Below are 11,357 nucleotides of genomic sequence, written 5' to 3'. Positions count from 1 at the left end.
CCGAGGGAAGGGGCGTGACATCATCCTCCCCCGCCCACCACAGGAGCGCGAGGAAGGCGGGCGGGAGGGAGACCGCGAGCGTGGCCGGCGGAGACGGAGAGAGGCGGGGCGTGAAGCTCCGCCCATCTCCCTCAGCCGGGCAAACCAGGGCAATAGCCAATGGGGAGGGCGCACGGCAGACAGAGGGAGGGGCTTCGGGAGGCCGCGGGGCGGGGCCGGGGCTGTGTTGCCGCAGCGCCACTGCCGCTTGTAAACAGATCCTGCCCCACGTGACGCGCGTGAAGTACCTGTGCGGGGGCACCGGGTATTGTCCGCCGCGGCGGCAGGTCGATGACCACAGGCGGCGGTGGCATTCCTCGGCGGCGGGCTCCGAGCAGAGAGGAGGTGATTCCTCTCTGTCCTCCCTCCCCACCCCCCACCTCCCTCGCCGCTCCGGTGGGGATCCGGCGCATCCTCCCCGCTCAGCGCCTTCCCCGTCCTCCCGCCGCTAAGATGGCTGATGGTGGGCAGTGAGGCGGCGCGCGGGGCTGCGGGGAGCCGTTGCCGGCCGGCGCGCGGCAGGGCAGGCGGGGGCGGCTGACGGGACGGGAGCGGGGAGGGTGGGGGCTGTGTGCGGGTGCGGGAGGCCGCGCAGCGCCATGTCCGCCTTCGCCCTGGAGGAAACGCTGGAGGCCGACTGGGTGGCCGTCAGGCCTCACGCCTTCCAGGAGCGGGAGAAGCACAAGTTCGTCTTCATCGTGGCCTGGAACGAGATCGAAGGCAAGTTCGCCATCACCTGCCACAACCGCACGGCGCAGCGCCAGCGCAGCGGCTCCCGCGAGCTTCGCCGCGGTGGCTCCGCCGGCCCCGAGGCCAGAGCCGCCCCCAAGGCCGGCAGCCCCACGGTGCGCAGGAGCCCGGCCTGGGGCACGGACTCCGGCCTGCTGCGGGGCTCCTCGCATCCCCGCACCGAGACGGGGCTGCGGGGCTCCGAGCGGAGCGCGGCGGCCGAGGCGCTGCCGAAGGGCCCGCAGCGCGCCAAGAGCAGCCCGGCCCGGAGGCCGCAGCCCGGCCCGGAGACGGCAGGTGCCGCCGAAGAGATAGAAGTGCTGGAGCTGGGGAAGGAGGAGGCGGCTGCTGCGCTGTCTCTGCCGCCCTCGCCGCTACAGGCAGCCGAGCCGGCCGCTCCCGACGCGGAGCCCGCGGGGGAGGAGTGCAGCTGGGCCGGCCTCTTCTCCTTCCAAGACCTGCGGGCTGTGCACCAGCAGCTGTGCTCGGTGAACTCGGAGCTGGAGCCCTACCTGCCTGCCTTCCCCGAGGAGCCCTCGGGCATGTGGACGGTGCTCTTTGGAGCCCCGGAGCTATCCGAGCAGGAGATGGACACACTCTGCTACAAACTGCAAGTTTACTTGGTCCACAGCTTGGATAGCTGCGGCTGGAAGATCCTTTCCCAGGTACTCTTCACTGAGACTGACGACCCTGAAGAGTATTATGAGAGCCTGAGTGAGCTGCGACAGAAGGGGTATGAGGAGGTGCTGCAGCGGGCCCGCAGGCGAATCCAGGAGGTGAGGCTACCGCATGGTCCAGATATCTCCATCATAGTGTTACCTGTTCCTTACTGTGACATCCTTAGTTCTCACCAGCTGCTCCCCTCTACCTTTGCGGAATCAATCGAACCATAGGACAAAAAAAAAGTACAGGAAAACTGTCTAATCTAAAAAAAAAAAGGTTTTGGAAATCTAAGTAAGAAAATGAAGCTTAACCTTTCCAGGGTCTCTAGGGCCGGGATTTAAGAAGGTGCAGATTTCCCTAGTCATCTGGGTATGGCTCAGTACTTTTTTCTGTGCAGTTGAACGTAGATGTTTGCGAACAAGGATCTGATGGATTTGGCACGGTCTCGCGTCCAGATTTTTGCTTTGCACCAGGATGTGTTGGAGTCTGAATTTTTGTGTTTAATGGGAGTAGCAACATGTGGTGTTTACTTTGAGAGTAGATTTTAGGCACTTGAGGCCAAAAGATCTTAGGTTCCAACAGTCTCTGGGTGCTGAATCTGGTATTTCAAGTGAGATTATGTTTTCCAGTGGAATTGGAGTAACTACAACTTTTGTTCAGCTCATAAGTTTTTAGAGTTGGTATTTTAAAAAGCAGGCTGTCTGGTCCTACCGAGTCTTTATTGCATAGCTGTTGCTAGTGTCTGACAAGACTTGGATGTTTCAGGACACTCCGTCTCTCTTTCTCATACCATACTATTTAGACAAAGGTAGTTGAGGAGGTTCTACTAACTTCTAGCATCAGTGTGTGAGAGTTTTGTCACATCTTTGTGGACTGAGGTATATGAGGACCCAGATTTTTCCAGTGAAAAAGGAGAATTTTGCACTGGTTTTTATGTTTTGGTGGCTTTGATCCAGAATGTATCAGGATCTATTTAGGTGTGACTATGTGTATGAATCACGTTACGGAATTTTTTATTTTTGCAAACACCATCTAAATTCTGTTGTATGGATGTAGGCCAAGTTTGGCAGCTTCAGCTGCCCACATATATCCTACCAATGTTGTGTGTTCAGAAATGTGGTGGTGGTGAATATTTGTTCCTTGATGGAGTATGAGCATATCTGCTTGCTGTCTGTTTTGATAGCATAGTTTTGAATCTTTGTAGGATTTGGGCTGAGCTTTTCCTTGTGACTGGAGTTAGTGTGTGATAAAACAATTTTAATCAATGATGAAATCATGATAATGGCATCCAGATGTAGCATTGTCAGGTACAAGTTTATTTCGAAATTGTTGTGTTAGGATATATCACTGCGATTTTTCTTTTTTTCCATGGCTATTTAAAGGGCTGAATTCATCCTTGTTAATTTTGGTATACAACTGGTAATTAATCTGTTAGTCTTCTGCAATAATTTTAGTCCAGAACATATGAAAGCATACTGTCTTCTGCTTTTCTCTCTTTGCATGAATGCTTGGGAGTGTGTGCTTAGATTCACTTAGCCTTCAGCTCAGCAGTTTTTATAAGGACCTGAGCAGGACGAGAGAAATTCCTGTTGAATGGGTGGAGTTTGGGAACTGGGTACCTGGCTCAAAGTGGGTAGTGTTTTTGAGGAAAAACTAATTCAGAATTATTGTACAAGAAGTATTCAGGTTTTTTGAGAATATCGGCTTCTATTTGCTTAGCATCAGTACTGTCAGCAAAAAAGAAATTGGTTATTAATAAGCAACGCAAGCTTTATTCATCAAGATCTGTAAACTACATCAATGTTCGGAACTTGGTGCAGATAAAGTAGCGGAGCCTATTTGTATATTTGACTACAGTACAACCCTCCTTTATCATGGTAAACGATCCAGTAGTGTACCTAAAGTAAGTACAGCTGTACTTCTGTCACTCTCAGTTGTGTAAATTGATCCTTCTTTAATTAACAGTAGTTCATGTTTAAGAAAAGAAACCAATAGAATGACCTGCTCTTTTCCCTTTTGGCTCTCGGGTTTCTCTTTTCCTTACCTGTTAGTGGTTTACTTGGTCCACAGGAAACGTCTTTCTTTTAAGCAAATACTGGTATTGTTTGTCATTGCAATTCTAAGCAAATGAAGCAATGGATGATGGGTACTGCTCAGTATTTTTGAAGTAAAGGTTTTTTGTACTTTCAAGAGAACTTGCTAAATCAATGTTTCATCTCTCTTTAACTTACTTTTCCATCTGTGCTTGAAGTCTGCCTCTTAGCTGATTCTGCTTGTTAGCAGGAATGTTGGATTCCTGCAATTTTAAATGATTTTACCTCTTACAAGAACTTTCTGGGGAAAGGGGAAGGGATTGAGCAGCACTGGCAAGCAAAATGGTATCAAGGAGCATAATGAATGTGGAGGGACTTCATTAATATAGAATTGTGTTAAAAAAAAAAAAAAGTTTAAAACTCCAAGACTTTGGCTTAACGTTTTAAAATATGCCTTTGCAGTATATAATTATTTCATATATCTCTTTTTCCAGGACAAATTCCTCTGTGCAGTTAGATATTACTGGAGAAATGCTTGCAGTTTCTGTTAATAATATTCCTTGGGGTGGAGAAGCAAAGTGAGCAACAAAAACTCTGATGTTCCTTCTTTCAGCATCCCCTATTTGGCCATCTGTTGCTTTCCATAAGTTACACACAAGCCAGTTTATTTTCACAGCAGTTAATAATTGTTGCTCTTTGTAATAGGCATTTTTATCTCTGTCTCAATTATAAACCTTTAATAAGCCAGAAGAATGTTGCAAGTAGAAACAGATCCAAGACGAGGAAGAAAAATAGTTGTAGAGGAACTGTATGACCTAGAATTAATTTCTTCTGCATGAACTGCAGTTTTGAAATAGCACATCTTTTATTTTTTCAGATAAAACTATTTATTCTGGAATAGCTTAGGAATTTAATTTATGTTAATTTATGTTAAAGTATAAACTTGTATGTAAAGGAGTAACTATTGTTCTACCTCATTTTTGAAAACACTTGTTTAGAGCCCTTGCTCATTAAGTTTATGCCTGTTTAAAGAATTCTTCAGGTGTGCAGCTAGAGATCTGAGTTTCCAAATGCAGACATGATACAGAATCAGTTAATGACCCGATAAAAAGATGTTATTATTTCAACAGAGAGCATTACACTGAATCCTTATTTGGGATCCCAGCTTCTTGGCCAGTATTTCCAAACTTTTAAACTTTGCGTCTAGAAGGCAGAAGTAGTTCTCTGTACCCTGTTCTTGCCAGTTTCTTGCTATGCTCCTCCCCGTATAACATGGGAGGAGTTTTCCTCCTAAGGCTAAGTGTACATGTTTGTAAATTCTTGTGAGTATAGTAATATTAAAGATGGTGTTATACCTCTGTCAATGCCGTGTTGGCAAAAGGTTGAACATAGTCACAGCTTTGCCGAAGAAAAAGTGGTGTTAGTATAAACTATGATTAAAAGGGTTTGGTGGCTTAGTCACACCAACAGACATATTCCATTGTATGGTTATCCTTTTACTTGCTCTTCATAGTGAGTTGTCAGTTTGGGAAGCCTGTCTTTACATTATATGCCTACTTCAGCATCTTTCAATTAATGGTACTTGTGAATCTCTCTATTTCTTATAGCTCTTAATTGCCATGGCAGTCTGAAATTTGGGAGATGATAGCTTATAGGATCTTGAATGCCAGTTATAAAACTAGTCAGAGACTTGCTTTTGTTTTGTTGTTGCTCTGTAAAATCTGTGAATTCTGGTATCTGCAGACAGACCGTTAAAGACCATTTTACATCTCTGTTCCGTGTGTGTTCTTTTGAATTGTTTTAGTAGAAAAGTTCAGAAACACTTCTTAATGATGATTAAATTCTGAAGAAATTCTGACATTGTCTTATTTTCTGTGGCTATCCTAAGACTGCCTTGGGAGTGAGGACCTGCTGATATTTTTAATCTCCTTCCCTTGTATAGTGGAATATTTTATTAAGCCCCAGAATAGCCCTGGGAACTTTTGTCAGTTGACTTAATTTCCTTTTGAGTCAAAGGGCTAGAAAGGTTAAGAAAAATTAACATAAAATATTTTACTTGTTTTATTACAGTAACAAGTTATATGAGAAGAAAATACAGGGTTTTTTACAGAAATCTGTATTGGTCATTTTCTTCTTAAATCAGTATGTATACAATTTTTTTAAATGACTGGTGTTAGTAAGGAAGTATTTTTTGTTTTCAATGAATGAAATATGATTGTCAAATCACAGAAATTGATAAGTAAATGATTTGGTTATAAATCATGGAATTTCACATTTTGCTTTCACATGTTGCTTTCCAAGGGTGCTGACACAGATTTCTGTTTACGTCAAAAAGCCTAAATAATATCCATAGGTTATTCTTCTGTTTTGTTGAACCTGTTCTAGTATTTTGAAGAAAATTAATATTTGGGATTGTCTCAGTTGCTAGGAGGATTTTACTTCCTTGGTTTTGACTGAGTTTACATTCAGTTCTAAAGTAAACGTGCATATGGTAGGTGGGCGTGGCACTGTACCAAAAATACAAGTTTTCCAGAGGTAAGGTGACCTGCTTCTATTCAATGATCTACTGCTAGGCACAGTGTGATTCAAAGAAAGATTTCAACGTCACACTCATAAATAATGGAAAAGTAAATAATATGAAACACTACAAAAAAAGTATGTGGTGTTTCATTAATACAAAAAAATAAATGTTAGCCATAGTGTTTCCATCAAAACATACGTAATATCTTTCTATGCAAGAAGCAAAGAAAACTGGATCCTCTGTGTTAACTGCAATAGCTAGATTTAGAAGATATATAAGGTGTCTCAGGAGAGAAGAGAACACTGGTTCAGATTTAACGTTGTGAGCAGAGAGATTAAAATAAGATGTACTTTGGATTTTTTTTTTTTTCCTACTGACATGAATAGAGCAGAGTTAAGGCTAATGCTGAGCATTCTGGAAATCCAGCCTATTTTTCTTTGAAATATTTTTTTTATGTACTCATTATTTGTAATGTTAACACTTGTTTCCAGTAAAACTGTTTTGATTCACTTCTAAATACTTTGTGAATAGGCTATTTAAATACTGTACCAGTGCTACAGGTTAGTACTAACCAAAATGTAATATGTCAGCAGCTGCAGGGCATGCTCTGTAGAACAGGTAAGTAGACTCCAAGTTCTTAGCAAACACATGATAGAAGTACTCTGGTTAGTACTTGTGTTGCTGTCCAATGAAAGGTATTTTCTTCCATGTCAGCCATCATCTTTTTATTATTTAATTTGCAGCGGGAGTCATTAGCAGTTATGTCTGGTTGTTACAAACTAGTCCTAAATTAATAAATATTTTAAAGGCTTGGCATTTTAGGTGATGGAAGTTCACACCTGACTCATTCTGCAAATGTCAAACCCAATAGCAAGGATACTGCAATACATTTTCAGATAAGCAGAATTAAATGTGGAGTGGTTCCCTTGTTCCCCTTTTCTGCAAATAATAAAAATCTAAGTCACATGGGTATTTTGTTTTCAGTGGTTCACTGAGTTTCTGAAACGAGTTCTGTATGTGTAAATCCATGTTACTGGTTAAACACTTGATGATGATATCTGATAGTACTGGAAGATGTGGAAGTAAGGTAGAATGGGCTATATCACTTTAGATTCTTGGACACTTATAGTAGCAAGGACAATTAAATATGCAACAGCTTAATCATATGGTAGACTCACAATTGCTGAAAGCCTAAGATATGATTATGTGCCATTTTAAAATACATGCTTTAAAATGGCTTCTAGGAATCCAGTATTTAAAGGACATTAGACCATATTACCATAGTATGTACTTCTCTCTTTAGTCTGTATTAAAACCTTCTAAGTCCTAAGCAAACTAACAATTTACCTTTTAATTGAAAATCTTATCTTCTATCCTTCTTCCATTTTATATCTTCTTGAGTTAATGTTTATTTTTTTCTACTGCCTTTTCCTTTTACTTCTGTTTTATAGGTAGCAACAAATTGTTTCAGAGGGTTACAGATTTGTGATCATAGGTTAATTAGATTTTTTAAAAAATCTTTTTGTATCGTCTCTTTTCCAGTCGCAGTAGGACACTTGATTTGGATTTGAAAGTTGTGTGTGTTTCTTTTTTTTTCTTTCTTTTTTTCCACCTTCTATATTGCACTTATGGCCAATATATGTAGATAGACTTCTGTGTTTTATTAATGCCTTGTAAAGTTTGACGAGCTAGCTGAAGATGATGAATACTACTGCTGTATGTGAAAACAGCAGAATGCTGAAAATAATGTACATGTCCTTTTCTTTGTGTGCATAACATTTGTACATGTTTTGAAGACATCTGCTTGAAAAATTATGTCTTGCTTGACAGAACTTAAGTTTTACATTAAAAATAAGAGTATATTCTGTAGATTATAGCAATACTGTTCAGTATGACCGTTAGTCAGTAAGCTTAGACTTAATTTTTAGAAACTGAAGACAGCAGCTTGCCAGTCTCATAGTTCATTTCCTTATCCAAGTACCTGGGGGGAAAAAAGGGTATAAAATCCAATATATCCTCTATTTAGCTATCTGAACTGGGATTGGGGAACCAGTTACGTCTTGTAGTTGGGGGAGTATTCTGCTATGAAATTATTTTGATATTCCCCTTCAAAATTTGAATGGTTTTGTTTCCCTGGATGTAGAGGTAGACTTTCCTCTATTTATTGTTTAAAGTTGTTGTCATTGATACACAGTTGCAGCAGTTTGATATGCCAGAATGTTTTGAAGAGGTGTGTACCACCTGGATAATAAACTTTGTAATCCATTATGCTCCTCAGGATTCACTGCTCACTTAACTTCTTTTTTAGAGGTGGTGTTGGATTGGCTCTTCTTCATGTTTACCATTGTCTTCTTGCATATTTTTTATCAATTTTTCCAGCATTATTTTCATTCTCTTCAATTGAATGTCCTGTCTTCAATTTGATGCCTTTTAAAACTGCTTTCTTAATCCAGTCACTCCTTTTTGCCCTTTGTTTCTGGCTGAGATAGTATTACACAGACAGGTTTAGAATTTGAAAGCAGATTCTTTCAAATCATTTCATCTTTTATGTTTTTTGCTATACTATGACAAGACACTGCTTACAGATGATCAATGATGTTTCTGTTGTTCTTTATATATGTAAATATGGTTACCACAGAGCTGAAGAAGGCACTGAAAAGCAGATTTTTTCAGAAATGGCTGCACCTACCATTTTTCCTCTTTGGGGAGGTGCTTTTAAGGATCCCTTTTTTTATATTGGTAGAAACATACCATTGCAGTCCACCAGGAAATTGCTATTATTGACAAGAGCTTCAGTCAAAGTGGGGATTGAGTCCAACTAAAGATACATCTGCAGAACTTTTTTATCTTTTCAAGAGATGAAAACTTAGCCATAAGGAATATGGTAGGGAAAGAAGGAAGATAGGATGGGAGGAGAGGGAAGGAGAATCATGATACTCTTAAGATACATATTGACTAACTCAGAGATGTTATGTATATATATTTGAGCTGTTTGTAAGACTGTCTACTGAATAGGGGTTGGCAATGGAATAAGGTGGGATTGTGGGATGTTGAGCCTGTTGCTTTAGCAGCTGAGAGTATCTTTGAGATAGGCTCAGTCATCTTCTTCCTTTATTTTCTCCAGAGAAGAATCAACTATTAACATTTGGTGATACTATAATTCTACTGTGGGTGAGTCTATAATGCCAAAATGTATTTTTTTTAATACCATACAAAAGCAAGAGAAGCAAATGAACATGAATTGAACTCTATAGAGGAACCTGCACTTAAAATGTATTTTGTGATTTTGGGCAGTTGGAGTACTCAGGAGTTGCCAGTAACATAATAGTTGCATTGTTTATTTCTTTTTCACAGAAAACAAACAAACCCTAGTCAAAATAAATTAACTTTATTTTTAAAATATGCCACAAGTTATTGTTAATTTACTATGTAGTAAAAGCTTGTAAATAAGATATTCTGCTGTTGTAAATATTTTTCTGTGTTAAAAATGCAGTGTCCAGAAGCTTTGTCCTGCTATTGGTATTCAACATGATAGTGCTCTGGGACAGGAGCCTCTGAGGCTAACAGCAAGTATAGGTTTAACCGTATAGTGTATTACTGATCTAGATTACAAGATTGAGTTTTTGGGGAAGGGAGTCAAACTTAATATACATTGGAACAATTTATTAGAATTACTCATAGATCTTGCATAGCACTAACATCGCTATAACCATTCAGAACAAAGATCTTGGATAGTTCACTGAAAATCCCTGGTTTAAATGCAGTGCTGTTGAATAGCAACATGCAAGAATGTTTTAAGAATGGTGAGAAAAGAATTGTGCCCTTACAGGAAGTAATAGTATGATCTCATCAGAAATCTGGGGGTGCTGTTTGCTAGAATACAGGTTAGTCTTTAATTATTGAAGCCCTTGCATAACTTGAAACAGGATTATAAAGACAAAGAAAATAGTTCATGTTTATTGGGCAAGAGGTTGGATGATCTCATAGTATCTTCCAGTCATAAGCTGTGAAAATTAGTAAGGGAAATGTGTTTTTGTTTTAATTAGTTTGTTGTTGAAACTTGCCCAATTCCAAAGAATTTGGGCCTGAAATATAAACCAAACCATTATTAGTTTGTCTGAAAACTTCATGAAGAATTTTAACACACAGTGGTAGATGTTAACTGGAAACGTCTCCACAAATGTCTCCTTGTTTACTAGCTTTTGCTTTTCAGCTGTGTCCATTATTATTAGTAACCTTATTAGAGGCTCATTTGTGCAGTTTGGATTTTACTTTTAGATTAACTTCTCTGGTCATAGGCAGAAAGGTGTTCTGATGTGCAGAGAGCTTCCCTGGCAAGCTAGATTTTGAAAATCATCATCTGGAGCTGTTCAAAGTAGATGTATATAGAATGCTAGTGGTGTATCTGCCTATGACACTGCTCACCAGTTGCAAACGCTTTGGCAGAGGTTGTTTTCAGTTAAAAATCTTTTACTGGTAAGACCTTATCTCTGGATTTCCTTTCTATTCTTTTCTGCTTGTGGTATTTATATGATAGAAGTTATCAAATGTATGGATTTTTTTTGTTTGGTTGGTTTTGGGTTTTTTGTTACATATGGGGCAGATAGACATGCATTCAGAACAATTGGAATACTTTGTGGAATTTTTTTGTCAACAAGTTGCTCCTGGAAGGGTGTTAGAAAAGTAACCTTTTTTTTTTTTTCTAAGAGTAAGTTGAGTACCTCTGCTTTCTTAAATGGTAATGGAAATTTTTGTTTGTTTTATGCTACTGTTACTGTACTTTCCAAAATGCATTTGTAGACAAACGTTTATATAATGTTCTTTTGGAAAAAATGCTACGATATTGGTGTGAGGGAACTGGATGGGGTTCTTTTCCTTTGAAAAATGTTGTTTAAATAATCAATTAACATTTGTTTGTGATGACTTGCAGACAATTTATGTGGGTCATCTAAAATTAGTAGTAGCACAGCTTTTCACTTTATAGCATTGCATCATGACTTGTTTTAAGCTACTTTAGGGAGAAGCTATTGTAAAAGACTTTTCAATAGCTTAGAATCATAGATTATTATGTTAGAAGGAACCTCTCTGGGTTTTCTAGTTGAACCTCATGCTTAAAACAGAGGTAATTTTGATTAGGGCTTTTTTTAAAAAAAAAAACCCAAAACAACAACCCAAACTTTAAATAGCACTGTTGTTTTATATCTGTTTTAAGAAAATTTTTAAAAAGGAAATTATACATTTGTTTCTTTTCAGTTGTGAAGCTTTTGAGGGAGAAAATCTGTAGATCAGTTTTAGAAGTGTCTGAAAATTTACCATTTTTCTACAAATAGCACAGTGTCTTCAGAGCCCAAATTCTTCATCCTTCAGTCATG

The 11,357-nt window shown here is 39.9% G+C and overlaps 1 protein-coding gene across 2 annotated transcripts in view; it reads left to right on the top strand.

The window, feature by feature from the left end:
• Positions 1-263: 263 nt before the first annotated feature.
• JMY (junction mediating and regulatory protein, p53 cofactor) overlaps positions 264-11,357 on the top strand; it is a 66,676-nt gene continuing 55,582 nt past the window's right edge. For both annotated transcript variants that reach the window (XM_054808842.1, XM_054808841.1), the window contains exon 1: positions 264-1,544. In XM_054808842.1, the coding sequence (XP_054664817.1) occupies positions 639-1,544 (906 nt within the window). In that variant the 5' untranslated portion in view covers positions 264-638. The remainder of the gene's footprint in view (positions 1,545-11,357) is intronic.

The sequence above is a fragment of the Grus americana genome, chromosome Z (assembly GCF_028858705.1).
Source record: "Grus americana isolate bGruAme1 chromosome Z, bGruAme1.mat, whole genome shotgun sequence".
Classification (NCBI taxonomy): domain Eukaryota; kingdom Metazoa; phylum Chordata; class Aves; order Gruiformes; family Gruidae; genus Grus; species Grus americana.
This window is presented reverse-complemented; position numbering and strand designations above follow the sequence as displayed.